The 27802-nt window shown below is 35.5% G+C and overlaps 1 protein-coding gene across 1 annotated transcript; it reads right to left on the bottom strand.

Moving 5' to 3' along the window:
* Positions 1-289: 289 nt before the first annotated feature.
* On the bottom strand, positions 290-27802 carry CCNK (cyclin K). The gene is made up of 10 exons (XM_044664590.1): positions 27606-27802; positions 27015-27096; positions 26015-26146; positions 18875-18980; positions 17312-17369; positions 15358-15527; positions 14695-14966; positions 11918-11951; positions 10247-10318; positions 290-1881 (listed from the first exon to the last, which is right to left on the bottom strand). The coding sequence occupies exons 1-10, from the start codon at positions 27800-27802 to the stop codon at positions 1262-1264; spliced, it is 1743 nt and encodes a 580-aa protein (XP_044520525.1). The 3' UTR covers positions 290-1261.

Below are 27802 nucleotides of genomic sequence, written 5' to 3'. Positions count from 1 at the left end.
ATGCCTAAAGGTCCTTCTGGGAGGCAAATCCACAGCTTTCCAGGGTGATCCACAACAGTATTCTTAGATCTCTAGTTAGAAAACCTTCCATAAAAGTTCTGAAAAGCACTTAAATTTGACTCTCATGAGCATTCACAGAAGTACAAAGACATTAAAGTTAGGCAATCTAACTTACCACTGGGTTTTTTTTCCTCTCCAACTGACTTCACAAAGTCAGTTGTTAATAGATCTTCTCATAAAAAGTGGCAGTCAAGCTAGCCTGTAAGATTCAGTGGGGAATGAGGTGGAATCCAATCAGGAGCTGACTTTTTTAGGGCTGTGAAAAGACAGAACTCCAAAAGCATGAGAGGTGGGGAAGGGGAGGGCAAAAGAGGGAGTAAGGTAGGGTACAACACTGAGGCTTTAAGTCACAACTCTCCACTTTACTCCTCCTGCAACAAACCATTCTCATTTTTTCAGAACCGATTTTTATTTGGGTAGGTAACTGACTGAGGGAGTCTCATTTGTAACCAAGATGGAATTCACAGTATGATGTTACATTCACACTTTAAAAATATATCTGTATGTACAGGAATTTGTAAATAGATGTAAACATACATTACTTTCCAAGGTCCGGTTTCCATTCCCTTGTCTCCCCCCACCAAAACAAACAAACAAACGAACAAACAACAACAAAAAAACAGCCCCAAATTCGGCAAGGCCAACTTGTCCAAAACAATTTTAAAATTAAAGGACTGATACCAGTTAGAACCAAGAAAGTCTGACAACAGCATCATGTCTCGCTGAAGAGAATTATTGAAGGAAAACATAGTTTTGACTTTAGATGATACTGGAATATTTAAAACTTATTTTTCAGTAAAAGTAGGCACTGATTTTTAAAAGGAAATTTACTCCTTACAGATAACTATTGAGCCAATATGGCTGGTTAACATGTTCACTAGTATAAAGTAATCCAGTGCAGTAACAACTGACTTTAAATTAATCAAGTGTATAAAGTTAGATAAATTGGCTTTGCAATAGCTATACAAGAAGCCTGTTTGGAATTTTTAATCCATACTATAGAAGGCCCACTAGAGTTCAAGTTCACCATTCCATTCCCTTTCTGCACTGCAGCTGTCTAGCATTATACAAGGTACCCTGCTGTTCAACTATTTTGCCATTTAAACTATACTTCAAAGGTAAGTGATAAAAAAAAAAACAAAACGAAAAAATTGGTTTTTCATTTTTAAAAAAAGGGGTGAGGGGGAGAAGAGGCATCATGTTATCTCATCCAAGCTGCACGTCCCAATCCTCCCACGGGAGGCATGCCAGGTGGGGGAATGGGAGGTGGCACTGGAGGTTGCCCACCTGGGGGCACAGCTGGAGGAGGGTAACTGGCAGGTGGCATCCCAAGCCCTGGAGGAGGGTGGGGAGGAACAGCATGAGTTGGAGGCAATCTTGGAGGTGGAAAATTGGGGTTGTATGTTGGAGGGGGAGGATATCCAGGGGTTGGTGGAGGAATGTTGGGAGGTGGAAATGATGCTGGGGGAGGTGGGACAGGTGGAGGAGGGTTAGGAGGATATACATGAGGATGGTATGGCAAGTGAGTGGGTGGTCCATAAGCTGGAGGCAGAGCCCCATAGGCTGGTCCTTCTGTCTTCATCATGGATTGCAGACTTTGATAACCCTCTCCTGACATGTAGGAATTTGTAGTTGACATCCCAGTAATATAGCTGGAAGGTGGTGGTGGTGGGGGGCGGTGAGGAAGAGGAGGTGGCTGATGTACAGGGGCAGGATGACTAGGAGGAGGAATCTGGACTTTTGGTAGATCTCCAGCCTCCACTGTGCCGGTCTGCTCGCCCTCTCCCATTGAAACTGCAGCTGTGAGGGTTGGCTTACGTTCTAAAGAGAAGAGAAAAAGCCAAAACAGGGATCACTATGCAAATGAAAGTACATACAAGAGCTACACACTTCAGGAAACAATGTCAAAAGTTACAACATTAGCCAAATATAAATGACCAAAAGTCATAACCACACAGCAAAAAATCTTATTTCCACTGTTTCTGGTGGAACATTATCTCCACATTATCTCTGCACATTATCTCCACGTCAATGGCTAAAAACAGTAGCTAAAAATGAAATGCCAGTTATTACAATTTAGACTTATGCAAAGGTTAACGATGACTATCTAAATTATTTTTAAAAATTAGTCCAAACAAGGAAGCCATGGCTAGACTCCGTGAAGTAGCAATCATAATAAACTTTCACTTCTAAATTGCTAGAAGGGCCCTCAAATGCTCTCCTGAGAAGTAAATTCTTTTATGTGACTTGCCCAAATGTAACAAATTAGTAAATTTCAAAATTGGAATTCAAATCTATTCTGATCACTGTAATAGCTTGGTCTAGAGCACTTGGAGACAATCTCCCCTCCCCCACCACCTCCAATCACATTCATCCAATTCCTCTAGGAAAAGATATAAACCACAAACTTGTTACAATTTGCTTACAACTGTCATTTCCAAAGATGGATATATTTCTGCTTGCTCACTGCAAACTAGCTTGCTGTTCCTGTATATGACATTTTAGCTCCTACCTACCTAGCATGTACCAATAACATCTGACCTGCTCTTTCTGCCTGCAACTCCCAATTCCCTCCAGGACTCAGCATGCCACTTCCTTTTTATGAAGCCTTTCTGGATTTGTATAGTTGTTAGTGTATATCCTTCAAACTGCCCATTTTTATTTTTTTGTGTCTATATAATCTATGTAAGTGCTATACTCTACAAAAAGAATGTAAATTCTTGAGTAGGGACCGTTTTTAAAATGGTTATTGATTCACAATCAAATTGGGTTCATTTAAACATTTCCTGTGCTCAGATGTGCTAGGTAGGCCCAGTGCTATGTGGAGAATATGACCTTGCTGGAGCTTATACTAAAACTGATATTTACAGGAATTTATAATAATAACTAGGTGTTTTATATACATCTCTTTGACAGGTAGCATTAATATTATCATTTAGAGAAAACTGAAGCTCATAAAAGCTAAGGTGGTGTGTCTTAAGAACTAGAAATCTATAGAGGAAGAATGCAAATTCAGGACTTTTGCCCCTCTCCATCTTCTTTCTAAAGGTGGGATTATCACTTTTGTGATGTGTTGGTTAGTTTTGCTGAACTTCTAAAATTTTCCATCTTTATTAAAGTTACGGCTCTCTGGGTGGAGAAAGAAAAGATAAATTGGGAAATGTAGGAGATAGCAATAAATATTAGAAGTCTAAGCACCAAGTGAAAAGTGTACTTTTCTCCCCTTCGGGCCGCTGAGGATGCAATTCCTGACAGAAATCCAGCCTCTTAAACCAGAACTCACATTTCTATCTTAGAACTCACTGCATTTAAGAGACCACAGAGCTACGCTACAGTGAAATGACAGGCACTGACCAGGCCTAAGTAACACCCATAGAAGTCATGAAAGCTGAAGCTTTCTTGTATTTATTCACAGGAGCTGAAGCTTTCTTGTATTTATTCACAGGAAATGAGATTTTCAAAAGCCTTGTTACCCTTGAGAAAACAATAGATACAGTACTTTTATTAACTCCTATCATGTTAATGCTAAGAAGTTACAGGTTCAAATTATAAAGACTAGAATAGTAACAATGTATAGTTAAGAGAATTTGCGAACCAGGTTTCCAAACTATTCATAAAATTAATCACAACCGGCAATAAGCAGTGAGTAGATAACTTCCAGCCAGGACCCATCATTTCCATTGTTTTAGGATCCTTATTTCTGTTTAGGGCACCACCATTCTTCATGTCTGTCAAGTTCATTATCTTAGTGCTATATTATATACTCCACTTTCCTTCACACTTCAGATATCCAAGTAGTTAGCAAATTGAGTTCTTTCTACAACCAAAATATACTTCCCATTATCTGCCACTACTCCCTGGATAATGGCTTCCTAGCCGATCTCCTCCCTTCAAGACTCTCCCCAACCAATCCCTACTCCCCCACATTTTCCTTAAGCACTTATCTCATCACATTACTCCCCAAACTCAACCTCCAGTGGCTTCTCATTAGGTCTAGCATTCAGTCCACCATCCCTCATTTTATGGATGAAGCAACAACCAAAGTCCAAAGAATTTACATACTGCTGGAATGGAATTCAAAACTGGATTACAGATCTACTCTAGTTAGCCTGAACATCACAGACCATTTATTCCAAATCCATATGTGGCTATTAATTCCCAGCAAATGATTACCCAGCATTTATTTACTGAAAGACCTCAAATGAGAGAGAAACAACTATCTCCTTCTGCTTTTAGATAGCTCCCATTTCTTTCTTCTTTTTCTTTTTTTTTTTTTTTATTAAAGATTTTCTTCTGCCCTTTCACTCACTCTAGGTAAAAACCTCCAGTCCTTTGATATGAGAAAGGCTGGTGGGAATGATCATGATTATTCAATTCATGATCCATTTATAAAGAAATTTATTTATCAGGTGGACTTTGAAAGACTAAATCCCTGACAAAGAACATGCAGTCTTCTCCCTCTCACTGGAACTCAAAATTTTGTGTAGAAGTGGTATTAAAATGTGTGCACAGACACAAAACACACACTCACAAGATGGAGGCAATAGCTATCAATCTGCTGTTCAATTGTGTTTCTGTTTTCTCCTAATATTCCCATTTTGCTACTCAAAAGCTGCAGTTACCAAGACAAAAGTAAATATTATCCAAAAGCTCTGATTTGGGAGTTTGAATATATACATATTAACAACTAAGTTTTATTTTCTGAAAAAGAAAAAGCCCTCTCTTCTCAAACAACATTTAAACCTTATAATATACCACACATTCCAGTAATCTTAAGTTTCAGGAACTTTTCTAATAACATGGGGAAATGATGGCATTATATTGAGGAAAAGAAGGGAATCCACAGATGGAAATCATTGAATTAAATTGTTAAGGATTTTTGCAAAGGCATATATTGTGGATTATAGAAAAAAACATGAAATCTGAATGGTATGGGGATTCAAAGCTCAGCTTTGCTACTTATTACTACATAATCAGGAAGTTTTTGGTGAATACGGACAAATTACTTCCTTTTTGGATTTCCTTATTTGTAAAATGGGGATAATACTTGGTCAAACTGCCAAGTTTATAGTGAGGGTCAAATGAGACATTTAATGTAAAAAGTTTTGGAAATAAAAAAGTACAATAAAAACGCCAACTATTATTAGTAATTCTATTAAAATACTGTATCTCACTCAATAAAATGGAACTGTTTCTAAAAAGCTGTTTAAAGAATAATCTTTTGTCAGTAAGTCCTAGAGAACAATGAAATAAACATACCTGCCACACTTCCTATATGGCAGCAGGGATGGGAGGAGATGGACTACTCTAACTGCTGTATACATTTTTAGACCAGGTAATTTGGTGTTTTTAGTTACTGGTGTGAGTTACAAAGGGAGATTCAATTCCAGCAGGAGAGGGTGAGGAGAAAATACTTCTATAAATGACTGGGATATAAAAAGTAAGAGGCATGCATAAAACATTTCTTTAAAAAAACTTTCAACCAAAATATTTACATTGGGATAAGTTCCAGACATTCAGAGATAGGGTTGTCTTCGTGCACATACAATCCCCTCAGTATTAAAGAATTTTACTCACCAATATCTGGAAGGTGACCTATTCAAACAAGTTACTGATGCTGAAAAATGAGATATGGATAAACAAGAGCACCACAAACTATTCACCACCCTTATAAAATTTTGACTGATGTAAACAATTACAATGAGGAGGACAAAGGAGTTCAGAAACCACCTTGGCATTGAGAGATGTGGACAAGGATCATACCAGTTTAGAATATCAACTATTCTATAAATTATTCCAGAGAATGACAGAAAATTATAAGCAATATCATCTCTTAAAACAGCAAGAAATGGTGAAGGGAAAAATGAAATAGCATGGTGTAAGACAGATCATGACAATTTCTTTATCAATGTTAGTGGCACGACTAAATTTAGACTCTGGATATCCCAGTGCCTAAATATGCCATACAAGAAAATGGAAATAGCATTAAAGGTGACAGACAAAGGCAAAGCAGCTGGGTCAGACAAAGTAAATGTAGAGGAAACCCATGCTGCAGGCAACATGTCTTTGAGGGCATTCAAGAGCAGACAATATTTTTACTGAAAAAAAGTGATCAAGAGGACAAAGATAAATCCAACTTTCTCTTTGCCTTCTCCTATTTCTATAAAAATCAGAAAGAATGATCTACACAAGAATGAAAGGTATCTAAAGAAAATATGGGAAGAGATGAAGCAAGTTTTCACAAATAATATTCTACAATAGACTGTATCTTCACGGTAAAGTAAATGATATAAGAGGTGCAGTGAATACAAAACTGCACTGTGTTCATTGTCAATTATTTAAAAGCATAAGATTTGGTTGAGCAAAACACATTCTTAAGAGGCCTTCCTCTCCTTTAGCAAATCTTCCCATCCATATATTAAAATCTCAGAAAACTAACTACAGGATACAATCTTGATTATCAATTAAACAGGAATAAAACAGGAAGAGACAAGCTTGCTGGTGTGTCTGTTACTACCATGTAAGATGTCTGACACATAGGTCCAAAGGAATAGGAATTCCCTATAGATGATGAGGTCCTCTAGGTGTTTTGAATGCAGATTTGCATCTGCATGCTGAGTTTGAAAAAGAGTACATAACCACACAAATAGTACAGTATAACAACCTATCCCCTCAACACCCCACGTCTAAAAATGAACAATGGATGACTGATGTTAAAAACAAATATCTTTATAAGATCCTGCCATACTCTCATCCTTTTTCCCTTCTTAGTCAAATTCCTAGGAAAAAATGTCTACTTTCCTCTCAAGTTTTTTTTAGTCTGACTTCTGACATAACTCAAATGAAAACTGCTCTTTGAAATTACCAATGATCACTTGATTGACAAATGTAAATGGTCTTTTCTCAGTCATTCATGACCTCTGAAGCACCTAACACTGCTAATCATCCTCTCCTGAATACCTTTCCCCTAGTTAAAAAACCACATTATACTCATCATTTATATTTTGACTCTTAAATGCAGATTTACCGAAAAGTTCTTTCCTAGAGCCTCTTTTCTTTCCTCTTTATGCATTATCTCTAGCTGACCTCAATACCTTTCATGGCCCCATTTTTCTTATCTACAACATTCATAACTTCAGTGCTACCCTCAACTCCTTACTCCACATATCCACTTATTTTGCTCTTGTTTCTACCTCCCCAATGACTCCTTCTTTCTACTGTACTCACAGACGTTACAACCTCAGTTCAGTCTTTAGTCTCCCATTCTCAAGTTTCTCACTATTTTAGTCCATCCTCCTCTTATACTTTCCCCTTAAGTGCAGATCCGATCATGTTACTATGCTACTCAAACTCCAGAGGCTCCTTAATGGTTCCAGATAAAATACAAACTCCTCTGGTTTAAAAGTCTTCAGAACTGGCCCCAATCTATTTGTCCAGAATCACTATACATTGTTCCACTTCTGCCATTCTCCAATCCAATCACACTAGTTTTCTGTTCTTCACACAATGTTCTATTTCCTGCCACTATGCCTTTATTATGCTTGCCATCCTCAGGATCTAGAATCCCTGTTCCTTTGAGTTACAATTCAAATATCACCTTCTAGAAGCCATTCCTATTACTCCCCTTTCCTAATGGGTTGCCCTAAATAACCTTGTATTTATTCTATATATGCTTAAGTATATGCAAGCACCTTCCTGTTATAAACTCCAGAGAAGATTTTGTCATTTTTGTTATTCATTAGTTCCTAGAATAGTACAGAGTAAGCAATTAATCAGTGTTTAATGATTGATTAAACATGAATAGTGACCTATGGAAGCCCCAAACAGCAATTAAAATCTTAATCTCACCTGAAGAGGCAGAGTTTCCAGAGCTCAGGGTCTTAATAGTAGGCTCATTATACTCTGCCACAGTCAGATCATATTACATTCAATTTGGGGGACCATGTTTTTTTTTATTTTAAACCCTCAACTTCTGTGTATTGACTTATAGGTGGAAGAGTGGTAAGGGTAGGCAATGGGGGTCAAGTGACTTGCCCAGGGTCACACAGCTGGGAAGTGTCTGAGGCTGAATTTGAACCTAGGACCTCCTGTCTCTAGGCCTGGCTCTCAATCCACTTGAGCTACCCAGCTGCCCCCAAGGGGGGGGGGGGGGACCATGTTTTAAAAAAGAAACTGATAAAATATAAAACATCAGGGATGGGCAACAGGATTTAATACCTTCTGAGGAATGTCTGAAGAACTAGGGATGTTTAACCCTGAAGGAGGGAATGTGATAACTATCATCAAGTTTGTCATGTGGAAGAGGAGTCAGACCTGCTTAGGTACGGAGAGAACAACAGTATGAATTTGAGCTTGATGCCAGGAAACATTTCCTTAAGAACAGGAGCTATTGAAAGCAGAATACTTTCTTAGGGAGCTAGTGGGTTGCTCCTCACTAGAGGTCTTCAAAACTGAGACTCAACCATTTGCTAGGCAAATTGTCGAAAAGATCCTTGAATGCCAGCATGGGCTGGATTAGATGGCCTGTTATATTTCTTAGTTTTACTGCTTACCAAATGATGTTTACTGACAGGTTGCTTGTCAGGGGTCCTATAAAGGACATTCCTGTATTAAATGAAGTTGGTCTAGATGCCTTTTCAAGGTCTCCTTCTACTCTTTTTTAGTGCTCTATTTCCTTTCGACTTCCCAACATATACCACTGCTTTAGTATCCACAGTGGGAAGATGATCCCTCTCTTTCTTTGCACATCCTGTCATTTTGGTCCAGTCATTTCCAGACCTGTCTAACTCTTTATGAACCTATCTGGGGTTTTCTTGACAAAAATATTAGAGTGGTTTGCCATTTTCTTCTCCAGTTCTTTTTATAGATGAGGAAACTGAGGCAAATAGGGTTAAGTGACTTGCCCAGCATCACATAGTTAATAAGTACCTGAGGTCAGATTTGAACTCAGGGAGATGAATCTTCCTAATTCTAGTCTTGGTGCCCTATCTCCACTCTCCCTTTTTTCTAACTATCTAGGTCTCACTAGGTATTATGTTCGTTATTAAGTTCTGATTCCTTTGGCACATACTAGGTACTTTTCTTTGAACTCCGTTAGCACTTAGTTTATACCACACTCAACATGGTTATGCTGGTTTTTAATCTTTCTAACTAGAATAGTCAGTCTTTCAAGGGTGTGGAATAGGTCTTATTCATGTCCTCTATGATGCAAAATTAGGCACACAGTAGATGAACAATTCATTCTTCTTTTCTGAATATGTAGAGATTTTTTAAAAACATTTTTTAAATCCTGACATTCACCTGAATTAGAGTAACCATGGGAAACAAAAGAAAGTAAAAAAAATGATTTTTGTCTCCTATAAGCTATTGTAAGCCCCAGTGGGAAAAATGAGAAGCATAGATACTACATATCTGACATAATAAAATTTTAACACATACTATATGCAAACAGGTACTGGATAAATGCACAAACTACAGTCAACAAATTAGATGGAAGTAGTGAGCATTACTAAAAAATTAAGAATTTTTTCAGACATGCACACGTCAATGTTGGCAATGATTCTTTTCCAGCACTAATGTGGCACCCATTGTCCTTTAAAAAGACTATATAGATTTCTGTCCAATTTAACCTCAAAGTAGAGAACAAGAGGCTTCCCCAACATACCTTTCTTTGCTGATACTAAGGAAGTCTGAAAGTTCTATAAGTATTTCTCTTTAATTTTCTTTAATATTTTTAATATTATATCTTTAATATTAATAATCATCTCTAATGTTCGCTTCTTTATTATTGTCTGAAATTTCAGAATGGGAGAATACGTGTAAACTGGTGGTTACTATTACTCTGAGGTCTGATGTTCTACAGTTATTAGGTAAACCCATCAATAAAAACTAAAAGATTATTCTAACTTTGAACTCACTTATGGGCTGGTTTTTCTTACAATTGTCCCTGGTAGTAATTTTTATTATTATTAATCCAAATCTCTTTATAAAGATGAAGCAATAGGGGCCCAGAGAGGATTACACAGGTAGTGATGGAGGTGGGATTTGAACCCAGGTCCTCTGATTCAAAATCCAGTACTCTCTCCATAGTAATCATTATGTCCAAATCTTTAACAAGAAAAAACAAAACAAAACAAAACAAACAAACACCTGGTTGCCAATGAGCTAATCTCAAAGGAAAACTTACCTGGAGGTGGATGTACAGGTAGTATTGGTGGGTGTGTGGTCTCAATTTTGGGGATTTTAGATGGTGGTGGTTCTAAAAAGAAAAACTGGATTAAAAAGCCACCCATACTTCTGCATGAGAATTAAAGGGGAGGGGAGGGGGGAATTTTTTTTTTTAAATTAATCTGGGCTTTTAAGGAAAAACAATTTTCTAAAAAAAAAAAAAAAAAAGGTAATCATATGGCTTCAAAGGAAACTTTAGAAAGGATCCATTTAGTGATTAGATGGTTATCCTTTATTTAAAGGGACAACTTGTTTCTTGTCAAGAAGTTCTGATTTTCCTTCAATCATTATTTCCTTTTCTAATTTTTACTGAGATTAAAAAATATGTATATATATCTATATCTCAAATAAGCCTACTTTAGAAAACCCCTTTGAATAATTTTGGACACTTATTAACACCTCAAAAATATCCAGTTTACTAAAGCAACATAAGGTATTTAGCACACACAGTTGAGACTAGGAAAGCAAACAAAGACCCTAAATAAGCAAAAGAAAATTTCAAACAACTAAAGCTAATACACTTCTGTTCAAAGGAGAGATCCTCCTCAAAGTTCTCACTCAAAACCAATTTCCTCTTATATTGGCCACAGTTCATTCAACAATTTTCAAGTCACAACTTATCAGAACAATGTGGAAGGGAAGGGATGAAGGATAGTACCTGAAAGACAGGCACACTTTTGACAAAAGCAGGAAATGATTACTGACAGCAAGGGAAAAGACAGAAAAAACTATAAAAAAGCACAGCAGTCTGGGGTCACTTAGTGTGAGGGAGGGTAGTATGCTTTAACTGCCCAAAGGATATCAGTTCAATTATACCAGCTATTATATATTTGTATAGTGAAAGTATACTAGTTATTAAGAATGATGTTATGTCATCAAGGTATGTTTTAATAGCCTTTTTTTGCAAATGCTAAGAAGCATATTATTCACTTTAGATTTTTATCCACTATAGCAAAAACTATAAATGGTTTTGAAACCAAAAGGGCTATTGGTCTCTCAAAAGTTTTATTCATCATGGAGTACCCACTTTCTGTGACAATATGGAACAAATGAGGAATAAATTGCTCTACTTAGAACACTGCTCAGCCTCCTCATAACTTTGGAAATTCCTCTATGAACTTGCAACAAAAAAGTTCTAAAAAAAATTACAGAGCTGAATGCAGGAGAGGGTTACTAGACAGTTTCTTTAAGCAACACTTCTATTTATTGTATATATATCTTAGTATTCTAATTCACCCAAGATTTAGCTGGCTCACATTCAAATCTTTAAGCTTGTCTTGCATTCATTCATTCATAAAATAACTAGAGAACACTGAGCTAACAGCCAAGGAAGTTGGGTACAAAAATATTTAAACATTTTTAATGTAACTTTTATTGGTTAGTTTATAATCAAGTATGCATTCATCCTGTCTCCTATTACAGAACTCTGATGCTTTTCTTCTTATATATCTTTTCTAGTAAAATACTACCTCAGAGAAGTTAAAAAAATATCCTCAGGCCCCTGGAACTCAAAAATTAAGAGCTATTACTGGCTTGGAAAGAAAAAAATTACTTCTAAAAGAAGTAATATACATGAGATATAGGCATTTTGATTAAAGTAAAAATTAAATATTAAAACAAATAAGATTACCTGCTGCTTTGCTGTCTTCCTTAGGAGAAACAACCTAATAAAATAAAGTTTAAAATAAATAAGGTATTAATAAATATTGACTTTTAGATCATATCTAGAGTCCCAACTTTTATTCTTCAATGCATCTATGATTAAAAATTTATATTTTAAACATTTTAAGCTGTCAATCTTATAAGTAAGCATAAAAAGCTGGATAAGCAGTTGAGTTGGATGCTGAGCAGACCCTATTCAATTCTAGGTTATATGAGAGACCTCCTCTATCTAAGATTCTGTGAAACATCTGATAGGTGTCTACCTATATTGTCCTTGCACATTCTGAGTCTAGTGGAGAGCTTACTACAAATGTTCCACTTTAAATGTCAGAAATTTCTGTTCTTAAACTGAATCCAAATCTACCACATTATGCTCCTAGTTCTAGTTCTTAAAACTACAAAAAGAAAGCCCTTAAAAATATTTGAAGATAGCAATCATTGTATCTCTAAGGTGTAGCTTCTCCAAGTTAAACCTCCCAATCCTTAATATGGTGTGATTTCCAGGCCTCTCCTATCTTGGTTACCTTCCCTTCCCCTTGATGTATTTAAGTTTATACATATTAGCACCTATTAGGTACATGATTTTCTAGCTGTAGTGTGACAAATAGGGACAATAATGCTATCATGCCAATTACTTTCCTTGCTTTGGACAGTATGTTTCTATTAATGTATACTATGAATGCTTATTGTTTCTAGTTACCTCTTCACACAGTCAAAAGCCAACTAACAATTTGTGTTATTCCAGATTTTCCTCATTCTTTGTTAATTTTGTGTTGTTGTAATTGGTTTTTTCCCTTAGAAATAAAAAGGTGGGACTTCTCATTTATTTCTGTTAAGTTTCATGGGCTAGGTCATATATTAAGGGAGGGATAACTAACGGACAGCTTGTATCTTCACAATGTCAAGAAAGCCCCTAGAACATTGGATGAGTCTCTAGTGGAGAACTCATGGAAGGACATGGACAAGAAGTCACATAAAAAAGGACTGGCACGAATAAGTTACAATCTAAATCAATGGAAGAAATACTTATACCGAGGATCAAGGACAAATAGAGAAAGCTTTATTTTCATTTTATCATATAATTTTCAGTCTATACAACCTTTCATCTATCTTGAAAATTTGAGGGGTGCCTCAGGCATTTTAATACTTGATTAATTGATTAAAATTGAATTTGAGAAAGACAGATGGTACAGTGTGGATATAGCCCAGGGCCTGAGGTCAGGAAGACTTGGGTTCAAATCCAGCCTCAGACACTTTGTGACCCTGAGTCATTCAGTTTACCTGCCCCAGGCCCTTCAATTGTAAAATGGGGATAATAGGACCTACCCTCCAAGGGCTGTTGTGAAAATGAAATGAGATAATATATATAAAGTGCTTACTTAGCACAGTTAGTGTAGTAGTGCATAGTAGGTGATATTTAAATTCTTATTCCTTTCCGCTCCTCTCAATAAGTGTTTCAAACATATATGGTACTAATCTAAGCACTACAGAGGAAACAAAAATGGTAACCGATAGTTACTATTATAATTATATCATCACAATATAATTATTTTAGTAAGAGAACTTATTTTCTCTTTAGTAATATAAAGAGATATAAATATATGCTAAGATCTTCTCAATCTTTCACTTTCTTTGATTTATTTTTTTCCCCCTAAAAACACTTACCTTCTGTCTTGGAATCAATACTATGTATTAGTCCCAAGGCAGAAGAGTGGTAATTTACTTGATTTTTTGAAAAAAGTGTTTCTGCTCTTAATAAATGGATGTCCAAAAGTAATGAGGAATAAATGTTGGAAGAGACAAAGTATGTAATTAATTATAACTTGAAAGTAGAGAATTTATTCTAGGATAATTATCAGTATTCTTTGTTATTCGCAGTGTTATATGTTGTTCAGGCAGCTGCTGATCTGTCTAACTGTTTTATAACTCAAATACATGTTTTCTTCCTGTCCTCAAGATCATCACAAGAAACTATCAAATGATTTGCTGGAATACAAATGAAAAACATATATACCTTAATCCTTAGTCTAGGAACTCTCAAAGGAAATGGCTTTGATTTAATATGAATGGCTTTTTCTAATGTTAATTTCTATAGTTATAATTTCTATTTCTTTTGCAAATGTTCACCACTTATATTTTTAATAATTTAAGGATATTAGAACCTATAGTTTTCAGTATTGTTCCAATTCCCCCTTTCTCAATTTTGAAAATAGTCAACCCACTGTGTGGAACAGTGTTTTGACATCTTTCTATCTGTTCTAGATTTCTTAAAGAAAAATAACAGTGATTTTTCTTTCACATCAGTGAGTACCTAGGAAGTAATCCGCCTGGGCCTGGAAATCCAAATGGATTTTAAATCTCTTATAATGGAAGGAACACTGGCTTTAGAGTCTGGGTTCAAGTCTTGCTTCTTGTCATTACCTATATAACCTTGGGTAAGTTAGTTAACCTTTCTGAGCCTCAGTTTCCTCATCATAAATAAGAGGGTTAGATTACATATATAGCTTCTAAAGTTACTTACAACTAACTTTAATTCTAATAATTTAATTCTTAATTCTCTTAATCCTAATATCTACTTCAACATTAGCTTTAGGTCTCTAAATGAACACAGTAAGGTAATGATCTTAAGACTATTACCACCATTTTAGTATCCATTAAATATTAAAATGGCAACACAAGACAGATTTGGGTTACTAGGAAAGGTGAAAGGATTTCTTGAATTCAACAACATCCAAAGAGACTTACCACTGATCTTTTAACCTGCCTGGGAGGGCTAGGCTGAGGAGATGGTTTCTTAGACTGTTGTGCTTGCTGCTGCTGCTGCTGCTGTGCTGTCTGCTGGGACTCTTTCTGTTGAGGCTGTGACTGTTCAGAACTTTGAGATTGCTGTGACTGTTGTACTGAGGGCACTTGAGGTGTTGACTGAAGAGATGGTGGTTGCTGCAATTGATGAGGAGTATGATGAGGCATCTGCTGTTTTCCTTGTGAATAGAGATCCAGGATCTGGTGGCAAATATCTAAATGAAGAACAAATATTAAGTTCATTTTAAATGGATATCTCAAAAACAAAATTCATGTTTAAAGATATAAAATCTAGACCATTTTCCTATCATATGCCTTTAAACAACTATGAATTTCATTCATTTCCTTTTCAGTTGTACACATCACTATTGATATGAATAAACCTTTCTAGACCTCATCTGGAAGTAAGACTAAATATAGAAGCTGCCTTCCCAGTTCTAATATTATCTAGTTCTAGCTTCCTCTGAAGTTCATAGAAGAGTATGTATGTGTGAGAGAGAGCAAATGAGAGAGCATGATTAGTTCAACTTAAGCTTTTTAAAAGAAAAGGTGGATTTTGTAAAATTTTACTAAAATCACTACCAAGTATGGTCAAGTTTACAGTACCTTCTAGTACATCAACAGGAACATCTTGAACGAACTGTTCCCACCATCTCCTGTACATTGGTTTTGATGTCCATTCCTGTATTTCAAATTTGCATAAGCGGCCTGCCAAGTACATGACTGCGACTGCTATGATCTCAGGTTCCCATTGTAGTGATAATGTAGTACACAAGCTAGAATAATAAAGAAAAAGAGCCATTTTAAATGCATTTGGTCACATAATTATAACCAAAATTTGGTAAAACTTATGTAACTACTTAAGGAGCAATTAATGTATTTTTTTTTTAATTTTTAGATAATGTGGCTTAACTGAATATAATAGACTTTTCTACTAGCAGCAATGCAATGATCCAGGACAATTCTGAGGGACTTATGAGAAAGAATGCTATCTACATCCAGAAAAAGAACTGTGGAAGTAAAAACTCAGAAGAAAAATAACTGCTTGATCACATGGTTTGATGGGTATACGATTGGGAATGTAGACTGTAAATGATCACCCTAGTGCAAATACTAATAATATGGAAATAGGTCTTGATCATGTAAAACCCAGTGGAATTGCTTGTTGGCTATGGGAGGGGTGAAAGGAGGGGAGGGAAAGAGCATGATTCATGTAACCATGGGAAAACACTCTAAATTAATTAAATAAATAAGCTTTGAAAAAAAAAAAAAAAAAAAAGGTGGTAAGGGCTAGGCAATGGGGGTTGTTCAATGACTAGCCCAGAGTCACAAAGCTAGGAAATATCTGAGGTTCAAATTTGAAACCAGGATCTCCCATCTTTGGGCAATCCACTGAGCCACCTAGCTGCCCCCTCCTACACTTTCACAATTTCATTCATTATGGGCCTGAACACTACATCTTTGGGAAATAGCCCAGTATAGACCATTAAATCTCTTGAAATCATCACCCCAAAATGAAAGTGATCTCTCCCCTTCTGGAAACTGCTTCCAGTACTTTGCTCCAATTTCTCCTTTATGTTTATCTTTTTTTTTTTTTAAATGAAACTTTTATTTTCTGTCTTAGTAACAATGCTAAGACAGAAGGATAAGGGGTAGGCGAATGAGGTTAATTGATTTATCCAGAGCCAAAAAGGTAGGAAGTGTCTGAGGCCAGATTTGAACCTAGGTCTTCTTGACTCTATCTACTGTGCCATCTAGATGCCCCTTAGAATCTTACTTTCCTTTCTATCATAGTCATTTGTGCTCTTACCCATTAGATTATAAATTTCTTGAGAGTAGGAACTATCTTTGTATCTCTGGCAACCAGCACAATGCATTACACACAGTAAGTCCTTTTTAAAAAATGGGATTGATTTTAATTGCATCTCATGCCTTGTTAGTCAGGCCCAGAAGAGAAGCAAGGGATTCCTTACAGAGAAGCTTTCCATCCAGGGGCAGGCAAGAGTAGATAAGAGGAGGAAAACTATGTCTGCCACCTAGCTGAAGGGAATGGCCCTTGAGGACAGAACCAGGAGCAGTCAGTCAATAAATATTAAATGCCTACTATGTGCCAGATACTAGATGCCAAGCACTAGGGATATAAAAAGAGGAAAAAGACATTCCCAGACCTCTAGGAACTCACAATCAAACAAACATGTACAAACAAGCAACACATAGAGCAAATAGGAAAAGAAAAAAAAAAGAGGAGGAAGGCAGTAGAATTAAGAGGAAAAAAAAAAGCTAAACAGAATGAGTTGTTTAATCTACCAGAGCTCTAAAACAGTTTCTAATCTGTTTGGTGTTATGGGCCCCCCTATTTATGGAAGCCAAATTAAGAACCTTTGCTTTAAAACCATTAGCAGGAATAATCTTTCTGCAAGACATTCTTTAAGGATATAACAAGTTGCTAAAAGTTCTGAAATGTGTAGTTCTTAGATGTCATGAATTAAAAATCAATTACTAAAAGCAGACTATATTATCATATCTGGACTACATTTTTTAATACACTGGTAACATTTACCTGTCATTTACAAAGGTCCATGCCATTTGAACCAATTTCTGAATTTTGTTTTTATCACCTAATAAGAGAAAAGAAAAAGTTCTCTAAGAGTTCGGTGAGTATATAACAAAGTGAAATATTGTTCAAACAGAGAGTACCATATACAGTGAGCAAAAAAATCCCCAATTGCCAAACAGGAATAATTAAGAACCATTCCTATTTATAGTTTATCTTTTCCTCCCACCATATCAAAACAGATTAAAAAACAAACTTGTAGAAGATGAATGTATTTTTTCTGCATTATTTGGAGGCAGGCAGATAATCTGAACCTAGCACAAAATGAAGCAAATTTCATATATATGATGCAGCAAAAAGGACAATGGATTTCCAGTTAGAAGGTCTGTCTTCCAGCTCCAGTACCAACATTTTCTACCTATGTGACAGTGCACAAAGTCTCAGTTTTCTCATTTTTAATATGGGCTTAATATTGTTTCAAGACTCTCCCCCCAGTCACCTGCCAGTGGTTCCCTATTATCTACAAGATCAAATATAAAACCCTGTGTTGGCTTTTAAAACCATTTTACAACCATATTCCCCTTTTACCTTTTCAGTCTTCTTACCCGTTACTTACTTTCTCCATATCCTCTATGATCTATCCCCATCTCCCAACTGTGCCTTTTTACTGAGATGTTTGTTCTGTTTACCTTTCGCTACTTCTCACTGCTTCCTTCAAGTCTCAAATCCCACCTTTTGCCTTTCTGGGTCCCCTTCAATGCTAGTGGCATCTTTCTAACACTACCTCAAATTTACCCTATGTCTTGGGTGTATATAGTTGTTTCTATGTCATCTCACCCAATAGAAAGTAAGCTCCTTGAGGGCAGGGACTCTTTTTTTTTTTTGCCTTTCTTTGCTCTCACAGAACTTAGCCCAGTGCCTGGCACTTAGCAAGCATTTATATGCTTGCCAAGCAACATGGCACGGTACAGAGAGAAAGTGAGGAAAACCTGAATTCAAGTCTTATCCCTGACAAAGAGTGGTTGAGTGATCCTACAAAAATCACACAATTGCTCAATTTATCTAAGTTTGGGAGAATTCCCACAACAATAAAATCACAAATCTGTTCCAAGAAAAATATATCTACTATGTAAAATCGCTGTGAGGAAAACACTATAAATTATAGAATACTGTCTAAATGTAAAATACTATTATAGCACAAAGTATTTTATACATTACTCCACTTGATCCTCATAACCCTAATGAGGTCAATAAGTAAATGCTATTAACTTTTATAAATAAGGAAAGTGAGGTCTGGATGGGAGAATTTGCTTAGCCACAGTTGTTCAGGTAGGGAGTGAGAGAACTGAGAATGTAACAGTGGTTTCTTAACTTCAAATCCATCACTCTTTCCACCACTCCCCATTTCCTCTACTCTTAATAAACAAACTTCTGGGGTCCCCCTCCCATTTAAGAAACAGAAAATGAAAGAGTGCCACCAAGTGCCTAATTAAGTTCACAAAATCAGTAGGGCTGTACTTGGAATTCTGAATGATAAATTCTATTTAGCAAAAAGATTGATACCTTTACCTTTGAGTTGTTTAGCATATTTGAGAAGAAATTGGTAGGGATGTTCCACTTGCAAATCAAATTTTATAGTCTGCAGTAAGATCCTTTCCAGAACCATAACTTCTTCCTAAGATAAAACAAATCCAAAAAACGGGACATTATGATGCTTTTTTTTAAATCACATCTCAATATATCTTGAAAATTGTTGGGGTTTTTTTTGGTAATTAGGCTTCATGCACATTTTTGCAGTTTGTCTCAAGTCCTGCTTTTAAACACCTGAATTCTGACAACAGATAATTTATGTGCTTGAATAGGAAAAAATAAATACTTGTTAAATTAGCTTAAAAAATAATATGCACTAACTTTAGAAACTAAGTATGCTACACAATATTAAATAGGCCACTCTTTTTAATCAGAGATCTATCTCATACAATTGAAAGCTTCTAATAATAAAGACAACATGATGATATCTGGCTTTATACATAAAGAGTATTTAAGGATATATAGCAGAAAAAAAATGGCACAGCTGGATTTGGAGGAAATGGGCTTCAATCTCATCTCTGCTACTCACTTTGAGTGATTTGGGCAAGACTTTTATCTCAAGCCTCACTTCCACATCTGTAAAATGAGGGATTTGAATTAAGATTTACTTTGAAGTCTTTTAATACTAATGAATGACTCTCTTAACATGAATATCGCATTTATACTTTACTTTTCCAACAGATAATATTTTATAATATTATGCAATATCCATGTTCTTCCACTGATGTTTCAATTTCATTCCAATCCTCTCTCTTGGGCTATGCAAAATGTTTTTTTTTTTTTTTTTTTTTGCATTCCAAAAGAGCAAGGATACTCTGAACCTCATACCATAAAGTAGAGAGAAATGTCTAGGGCAGATAAATAGCAACATCACAATTAACTAGACATCACTACTTAGGATACAATTCAGTCTGAAAATTCTTTAATTTTATAGGCTTTTGGTAATGTCCAATTTTATCACTTATTTAACTTCCAAATTCTGAAGATCATGAATATTACTTAGAATATATTCTGTCTGTATGGAGAAATAAATAACTCATTAGAATCACAGCTCTAAATTGAGCAGGCCTGTCTATGGTGTTTTAATTACTGACACACTAATGGAACACTGCCATCAAATAATTTTACCTAGGAAGTAAACCCATGGGGAAGGATATTGACATAGTAGGACTGCAATGTGTGTGTATGTGCATGTATATTCATGAAAACAACTGTAGCTGATGAAAAAAAAAACAATTCTCTTTTGAATGACATTGTGTAAAAACATGCTTTAAATGATATATTTTTAAACCAGCCAAAACATATACACCACATGAATGAATGATACACCACATGCTTTGCTAAAATTCTTAGCTATTTCATCTTCTAATTTTATTGATGCCTATTTGAACAGGCAATTACTGGTAAAAACAAAAAACTAAGGTTTGAAATAATGAAGTCAGTAAAAAAACATTTTTTGAGTACTCAATACATACATTTTTGAAAAAACATTTTTCAGGCAACATCAAATGATTAGACGCCATAGTTTTTAGGTGCAGGAAACCACTAATTTAACAGAGATGAGTTAAATCTGTAAGCTAAGTCTCACTTTGGATCCTATTTTTTTTTCCACACAATGTAAATAGGTGAAAGGAAATGCACTTTAGGAAGCAGTCGATTTAAGTTATTCCAAGCAGCATGGCAATATTGTCTACTTGCCCCATGCCTCAAGTTCTCACTTAAATATTTAAACGGTACATAAATGTTAAGCTAAGATTGTATATTTTTTGGCTATCTTGTTACCATTTGTTTCCAGTAGCTTTAAAATTTCTCTAAATTTAGAAACTGCCTATTACTCAGTGTGCTACTATCATCAGTCACCTACAAATAGATAGAATTATAAGATGATAGTGTCTGACTTCTCTTTATGTTACAAATATTAGCAGGTGGAATATTTTGCCTGCAACTGACAACGTATCCAGTGTCCTACCACTATTTAAAAATAAAATAGTCAGACAGCATGTTCCATAAAGCTTAAAACGGTCCTGCTAAATTGTATATTCAAGTTATCCCTCCTCTAAAAAAAAAAAAGGATCAAAAGGGTTGACCATTTTTATTTAAATTAACATAAGAGCAAGGTATTTGTTCACTTTTTGTTAAATATTTTCTTTCTTTCCCTTACCTTCCATCTTAGAATCAATACTAAAAGTGTTCCAAGGTAGAAGAGTGGTAAGGACTAGGCAATGGGTGTTAAGTGACTTGCTCAGGGTCACATAGCTAGAAAGTATATGAGGCCAGAGTAGAACTCAGGACCTCCTATTTCCAGGCCTGTTTACCTACTGAGCCACACCTACTTGCTCCCTTAGTTAAATATTTTCAAAGTACACATAATAACTAACTGTGAGAACTACATAAGGTACCATTATGTTTTCTAACATTCTTGTAGTTTGAAGCATTTACTGAGTTTTTTTTTTCTTCCCCAATCCTTTTCTAGTTTTATAAACACTTATTATTTCCTCCTCTAGGGACCAATTAAAACCCTCCAAAAACAGCAACAACTCTAAACCCTTATAATATATAGTGTATAGTCCAGAAAAAAAAAATTCACACATTAGCCATGTCCAAAATGTTAACATCTCATTTTGCATTTCAAGTCCATCATCTCTCTGGCAGGAAGTGGGTAGCATGCTTCATTAACAGTTCACTAGACTTGTTGTATATACATCACTGCAGTGATCAAACTTCAAAAATACTTTTTGTCTAAATATTGCTGTCATTGAACAAATTATTCTGCTTTGTTTACTATTCTGTCATAAAGGTCTATAATTTTCTCTAAAACTGTCCGTTTCATTATGTCTTATTGCAGAATAATATTCTGTTATACTAATATACTATAATTTCTTCTGTTATTTCCTCAAAGGTGGACATTCCTTTAGTTTTCAGATTGGGGTTATCATGAAAAGAACTGCTATAAATATTTTTGTCTTAGTCTAAGTCCTTTACCTTTTTCTTTGATCTCTTTAGAGTGCTTCCCAGTTTCCCATGTTTTAAATTAAATCTGAATTGCCAAATATTTAGTGAGGCATTAATGACTTGAGGATATAATACTGTAATAATTTCATTAATGAAAAGCAGTAGGTAGTAAAGGTGGATTTAGCTGAAGTCACATGAATGAAACTCACAGCTCTAGACAACAGTCCCTTAATAAGATACTTACTTAGAGCAGAGGTGTCATACTCAGCAGTCCCCTCAAAACAGCAATTGAGAATTGTTTTTTTTTAATATATATATAACACACACACATATATAATACAACAGAGAATTTATGATTGTTGAAGCTAATAAATAAGAAAATAAAAACCAGGGAATATACTACCATTGCTATTTGAGTTTGAAAATATTGCCTTAAGCCAGAATAAAGTCTTATATATTTAAATTGCTTACAATAGCTAAGTGGTCCACAGCAATGGGTGACAGAAGAATTGTCATATCTGATTATCATCTGATGCTACTGGGGAACTACAGAAGAATTACTTGTCAGCAAGGATATTTAGCTTGATCTCATTAGTTAACCAGGGCAAGGCTCAGATGATCATTTCTGAAAATCACCTAAGATTAAGGAAAGAACTGAGGATCTTTGACTGTCTCTATGTACAGCAGTGGATTCTGCCCTGACACAAATATGTTGATGAGAATATTTCTGGTTTGGCTGTTTCACTACTGGTTGCTTGAGACAGCAAGGAACATCATTAAAGAATGCAGAATTTAGCTTAATATCAAACTTTTAGCTCCAGTGATTAACTGGTGAGAGAATTTCTGAGTTAGCTTACTTATCTCTACTTAAGATGAGCATGTCAAATAACTAAACATAACTCCAACGTTAATGGTTAGTCTGCAAATTCCTGATACCCCCTTTATGTTTACTGATTAGTTTATAATTTTAGCTGATGAGGATCTTTCCCTTCTAGCTGTTCTTTGAAGTGTATCTCTCCACCTTTTCCTTCTGACCTCTGTAAAATTCCATTGTATATGTCTTGCTTACATAACTAAGACCCATATAAAGTTGCTGAAACTGGGGCTCAAGGCACATTCTTTTCCCTATAGCATGGATCTATATTTCGAGCATATAATGAAATGGTTATAAAAATGTTTATGTGTGTTGATTACTGTGACTAGCATCAATACCTATGACCAAATTCTTGGATAATTTTTACGTCAAAATGGTTGATTATTATAAAGGACAGATAGGTTGATCAAGATGGAATTTTCCAGCCCTTGATACTATTGAGTGTACACAAGATAACATTTACCTAAAGAGGTTTTTGGACAGGAAAAATAAGTCGCTGTTCCTTCTAGAAAATCTGCAGACAAGTTAGTGTTCTGTGTACTTATGTGTACAATTTGTCTATCTCTTGCCCCTGAATAATCAATTGGATATAAATTGCTAACTTCTGGAATTCTCAGATTGAAAGCCATATTAATTTCTCATATGAAAATTAAGAGCTTCAGGGCTGGGCTGAGAAACTCTGAAGTCTTAAGAGAAGAACCTCCTTTCCCTCTCTCCTTTTCCTTCAGGGCCAGAACTAGGAATTTTCCAAATTCTGTGACCTTTTACTTCATTTCCTCACAGGCTAATGAGCAAGTGACTTTTCTGTTTGATTGTCATTTGTCTGGCTAACCTTCCTATCTAAATTCACATGTAGTCCTGGTTAGGTTTGGTTAAAAACTGAACAAAAATCTTAACTTGACCTTAAATAAGTTTAAAGAACCCATAGAAAAAAGCCTGGGAATCTTTTTTATTTTTATGCTCCCAGTTCTGTCTAGATTGGAAATGTAAATAGAGAATATGAGGAGAAAGAATTTTCCTTTACAGAAATTAACTGGAAGGAAATCTGTTTACTATGTATTAAATATTCATGAAATGTGGTTTTAGAACACTGAAATATCCTACTGGATTTTTAGGGCAAAGACTTTGTTACACAAAACACCTCACTGTCAGCCCTCTTTATTCTCCTGAAGAATGACAGAAAATACTTTTTTTTTAAAAACCTTTACCATCCATTTAAAATATATACTAAGTATTGGTTCCAAGGCAGAAAAACAGTAAGGGGAAGGCAATTGGGGATAAATAAGTGCCTGAGGCCACATTTGAATCTAGAATCTCCTGTCTCCAGGCCTAGCTCTCTATCCACTAAACCACTTATCTGCCCCCAAAATGCCAAAAAATTCAAAATTTTCAGGAAAAAAAAAAAGAAAAAAAAAAAGCTTGCTAACTCCTTGAAACCAGAAAATGAATAAGACACCATGAAGATGCCTGAAGAAAACCTCCACAGCACCAGATGATAGCATGAACTTTGGAGTATTAACTGATTGAACTGTGGGGGGGTTGAACACAAGCATTTTGAATATAAACTTGCATGCCAAAGGGAACTGCCCCCTAATTGACTTATTGCCAACGCACCTAGCAAACATTGGTTTGCTCTCTCTCTCTCTCTCTCTCCCTACTGCTTTTATTCCCCTCTTATCTCTAACTATTATGGTTTCTGATTATGTTAAAATGATCCAACTGGGAGACTAGTCTCCCAAAGGATCAGAGGGAGGACTGTGAAAAAGAATTCTTTACTCTATTGTCTACCTGAGTCAAAATACCCCTATTTAGTACCTCACTAGATTGTGAAGACAGGATTAACTCTCCTCTGTCTACTTTTGAATGGAATCAACAAAAGATTAAAACAGCATGGTACTTAAGAGAATTCACACCCTTAGCTGGGAATCTATGAATCTTTTTGATGAGAACTTAACCTTCAGAATGTAAGAAATCAATCCTATACAGTGCTAGACAATTTGGAAACTGTGTTTGGTCCCAGTGAAGAGGGGAGGGGACAAGAAGTCATCATAAAAAGTAAACCTGAACTCCTTCAGAACAGATTGTCTTTGAGAAGATAGTCTGAAGAGATTGTCTTCTGGAGATAGTCTTAAAGAGTCTTCAAAGGAGCTTCAATAGAGACTACTGGATCATGGGCTCAGAGCTCAACTTCTAATTGTACTCTGACTCTTGGATTACTTTGTTGGGTGAGTAAAAGGCTAACCCCTTCCCTAGCTTCTGGAGAGACTAGTTTCCATCTTGAAGGAAGCTGACTTGCTACCAGTCTTCCTGGTTGAGAGTTAATTAATCTCTGCCTGATTAAGCAGACACAGAGCAAAATATTTAGATTGATAGTATAGATCAGTGATGGCCAAACTTTTTAAAGAGGGGGCCAAAGGAAACGCTCATCTGTCAGTCTGTTTCTAAGGCAACTCTTTCGAAGTTTCCTACTTATTGTATTCATCAGATTAGGAATAATGTCCAGAGGCCAGAGAGAACTTTTCAGGGGGCCATAGTTTGCCTATCACTGGTATAGATAGCTTCTCTATCCTCCTCACATTTCTCTTCTTTATTGTTTCCTCTCTTATTTGTAAATAAATTTCTGACTCAAGATATAATAAATACTGACAATCACATAATTTCATATAATCATTGTCCAACCATTAATTTTAACTTTTATACTTAAATGGAAAAACTTCTGAGATATTATAAAGATGTAGGGCAAGAGGCCATTAGTTACTTCATCTGAACATCCAGGCAGGGCAGGAAATCTCTTAAGGTAATGAAGATCTACTATAAGATGATGAGTAGACCATTAGTGTTGGGTAACATGCAGACTAAGGATGGTCTCTATTTGTGCAACTGTTCCTTTGATTTCTGAGATCTCCAAACTAATAAGAAATTCAATTTTGATTAGGAAAAAGAGTTTAAAGTTTTGGTTTAATTGGTATGGAGATAATTTGCAAAAGAGAGATTTTCCAGTGGAAAAAAGGAAACTATCTAAAATGGGTCCAATCCAGATTTGAGGATAGACAGATTTGTGATCTAAAGAATACCCTAAGTAAGTCTGACAGACTGAAGAGGCTTATCAGAGGAAAATTTTGCATTCAGGAATTTTTTGATCAAAGTAATTTAAGAAACCATCTACTAAAGCATTAAAAATTGCAATCTATGTCAGAGGAAGGAGTAATCATACTAAAGTAATTAAAACACTTTCAAGTAGTGAAAGATTAAGGAGGGGAGGGAGGGTAAGGAGGAGGTTATATTAAGCTTACCTTTGGGTCATCTCCAAACTGACCAAACTGTACATCGTTTAATAAGCTACGAGCTGTTTTGATAATATCTTTACATTTTTTAGGCGTTTCTTCTACTTTCCCTGCCAAAAAGAGACAGCACGCTCCTGTCACCTATAGACAAAACACACACATACATACACACACCAAAAAACACACAAACAAAAAAACCAAGTGTAAGACTATTATTTTGTAATTCTGGGAAAAAAAGCAAATGGTTTATTCTAGCCCCATCTCTCTTATTCGGGAATAGAATAAAGGTGTAAATCATATTTTACATGTCCCTTAAACTTAGTTGTTTTAAATTTTTGATAAACTTTATTGCACTAATCTGTTTAAATAAATGCCAAATATAATTAAGGAAACAATCTTTTTTTCTTACACTAAATGTATGGTTTTTATTAAGAATAATTAGTTCTTGGCTTTGTGCACTGGCACAAGAGCTAATTTTAGAAGTTCAGCACAATTCTCTTGTTTTTCTGGATTTCACTTAATAACTTAAAAGTCTATCTTGGGATAGACAGGCAAATATTAATAACTTGTATATAACCTATAGCATGTTCTAAATATTACTTCCATTTTGGCAGTCCTTAGCTCTAAATTAAAAAAGAAGGCATGAAGATAGTTATTTCAAGAGAATCCCACCTAAGCATATTCCTGTCACATTAAAATTAAAAATGAGGATACTACTATTTACTTGGTTTCTGTTTAAGGAAGGATTAAAGGCCAAAACAAAACAAAACAAAACAACCCAGCCCATTTCCTGAACACCCCCCCCCGCTGGCCACAACTCATACTACAGTATAATAGTGATTAATTAACTATGGGAAGGAGTGTTGAAATGCCATTATAATTGACAACATAAAGTTTTTATCCTTACTCCTAAAAAAATTTCAAGTCATAAGATGTAGAATTATTCATAATTCTGTAAATTTTGGAGGAAAACAAAACAAGAAACATCAAATTAAAATAACACACTTACATATCTTGGGAATTGTTTGAAGGAATGAAACATATAGAAGCGATGAAAATAAATTATTCCAGTGGCCAGGGTATCATAGTGTCTGGTGTTTTAGTTAAGGACCTTGGCTAAGAATCTTTGTCAGTCAAAATTTTACTTGAATAGTCAACCTGGAAAATAAAGCCTTTCCACAGCAAAAGATAATACAGAGAGGAGACATAACTAAACATTAGAATAATAAAATTTGAATTATAAACTTATAGGTTTTAAAAAGAGGTAAGCTTATGTTTCCTTTAAAAATGAAGCAACTGATTTTAATGCTTGATCATTTTCCAATATATGTAGTCATTGTGCTTAGTAGTTAAGCCCACAAATTTAATTGATAAACTTGGAGTCTTAAAAGAAAAATCTGCATAGAGCCAAGAAACCTATGAATTAATTGAAATATTTCACTGGTATAAAATTTGAAGTAGATTTCAAAGGGATCTTTGAAGACATATCCAAGAAATCACCTTATAACCTTGTTTATAGTTCCTAATTTAGTTCCAAGAGGAGATGTGTGATGTATACAGACCCTACTCAAATAAAAACTCTTAAGGAAAAATAGGATACAGTCCCAAACGTGTTCCTACATCAAAGATGAACCTGGCACCCTCTCGCCGGTACCGGGCTTCAGTAGCTGGATCCAGTCCTTCTAACTGTGAAGGTGTATGAGCCAAGTCTTTTTTATCCCAGTACCAGCATGGTTTTGTGTGGTCCAGGTTTGCTGAAGTTACTGAAGGGCTGGAATTTTCTTTATTCTCCTTCAT

This window comes from Gracilinanus agilis, chromosome 2 (assembly GCF_016433145.1).
Source record: "Gracilinanus agilis isolate LMUSP501 chromosome 2, AgileGrace, whole genome shotgun sequence".
Classification (NCBI taxonomy): domain Eukaryota; kingdom Metazoa; phylum Chordata; class Mammalia; order Didelphimorphia; family Didelphidae; genus Gracilinanus; species Gracilinanus agilis.
This window is presented reverse-complemented; position numbering and strand designations above follow the sequence as displayed.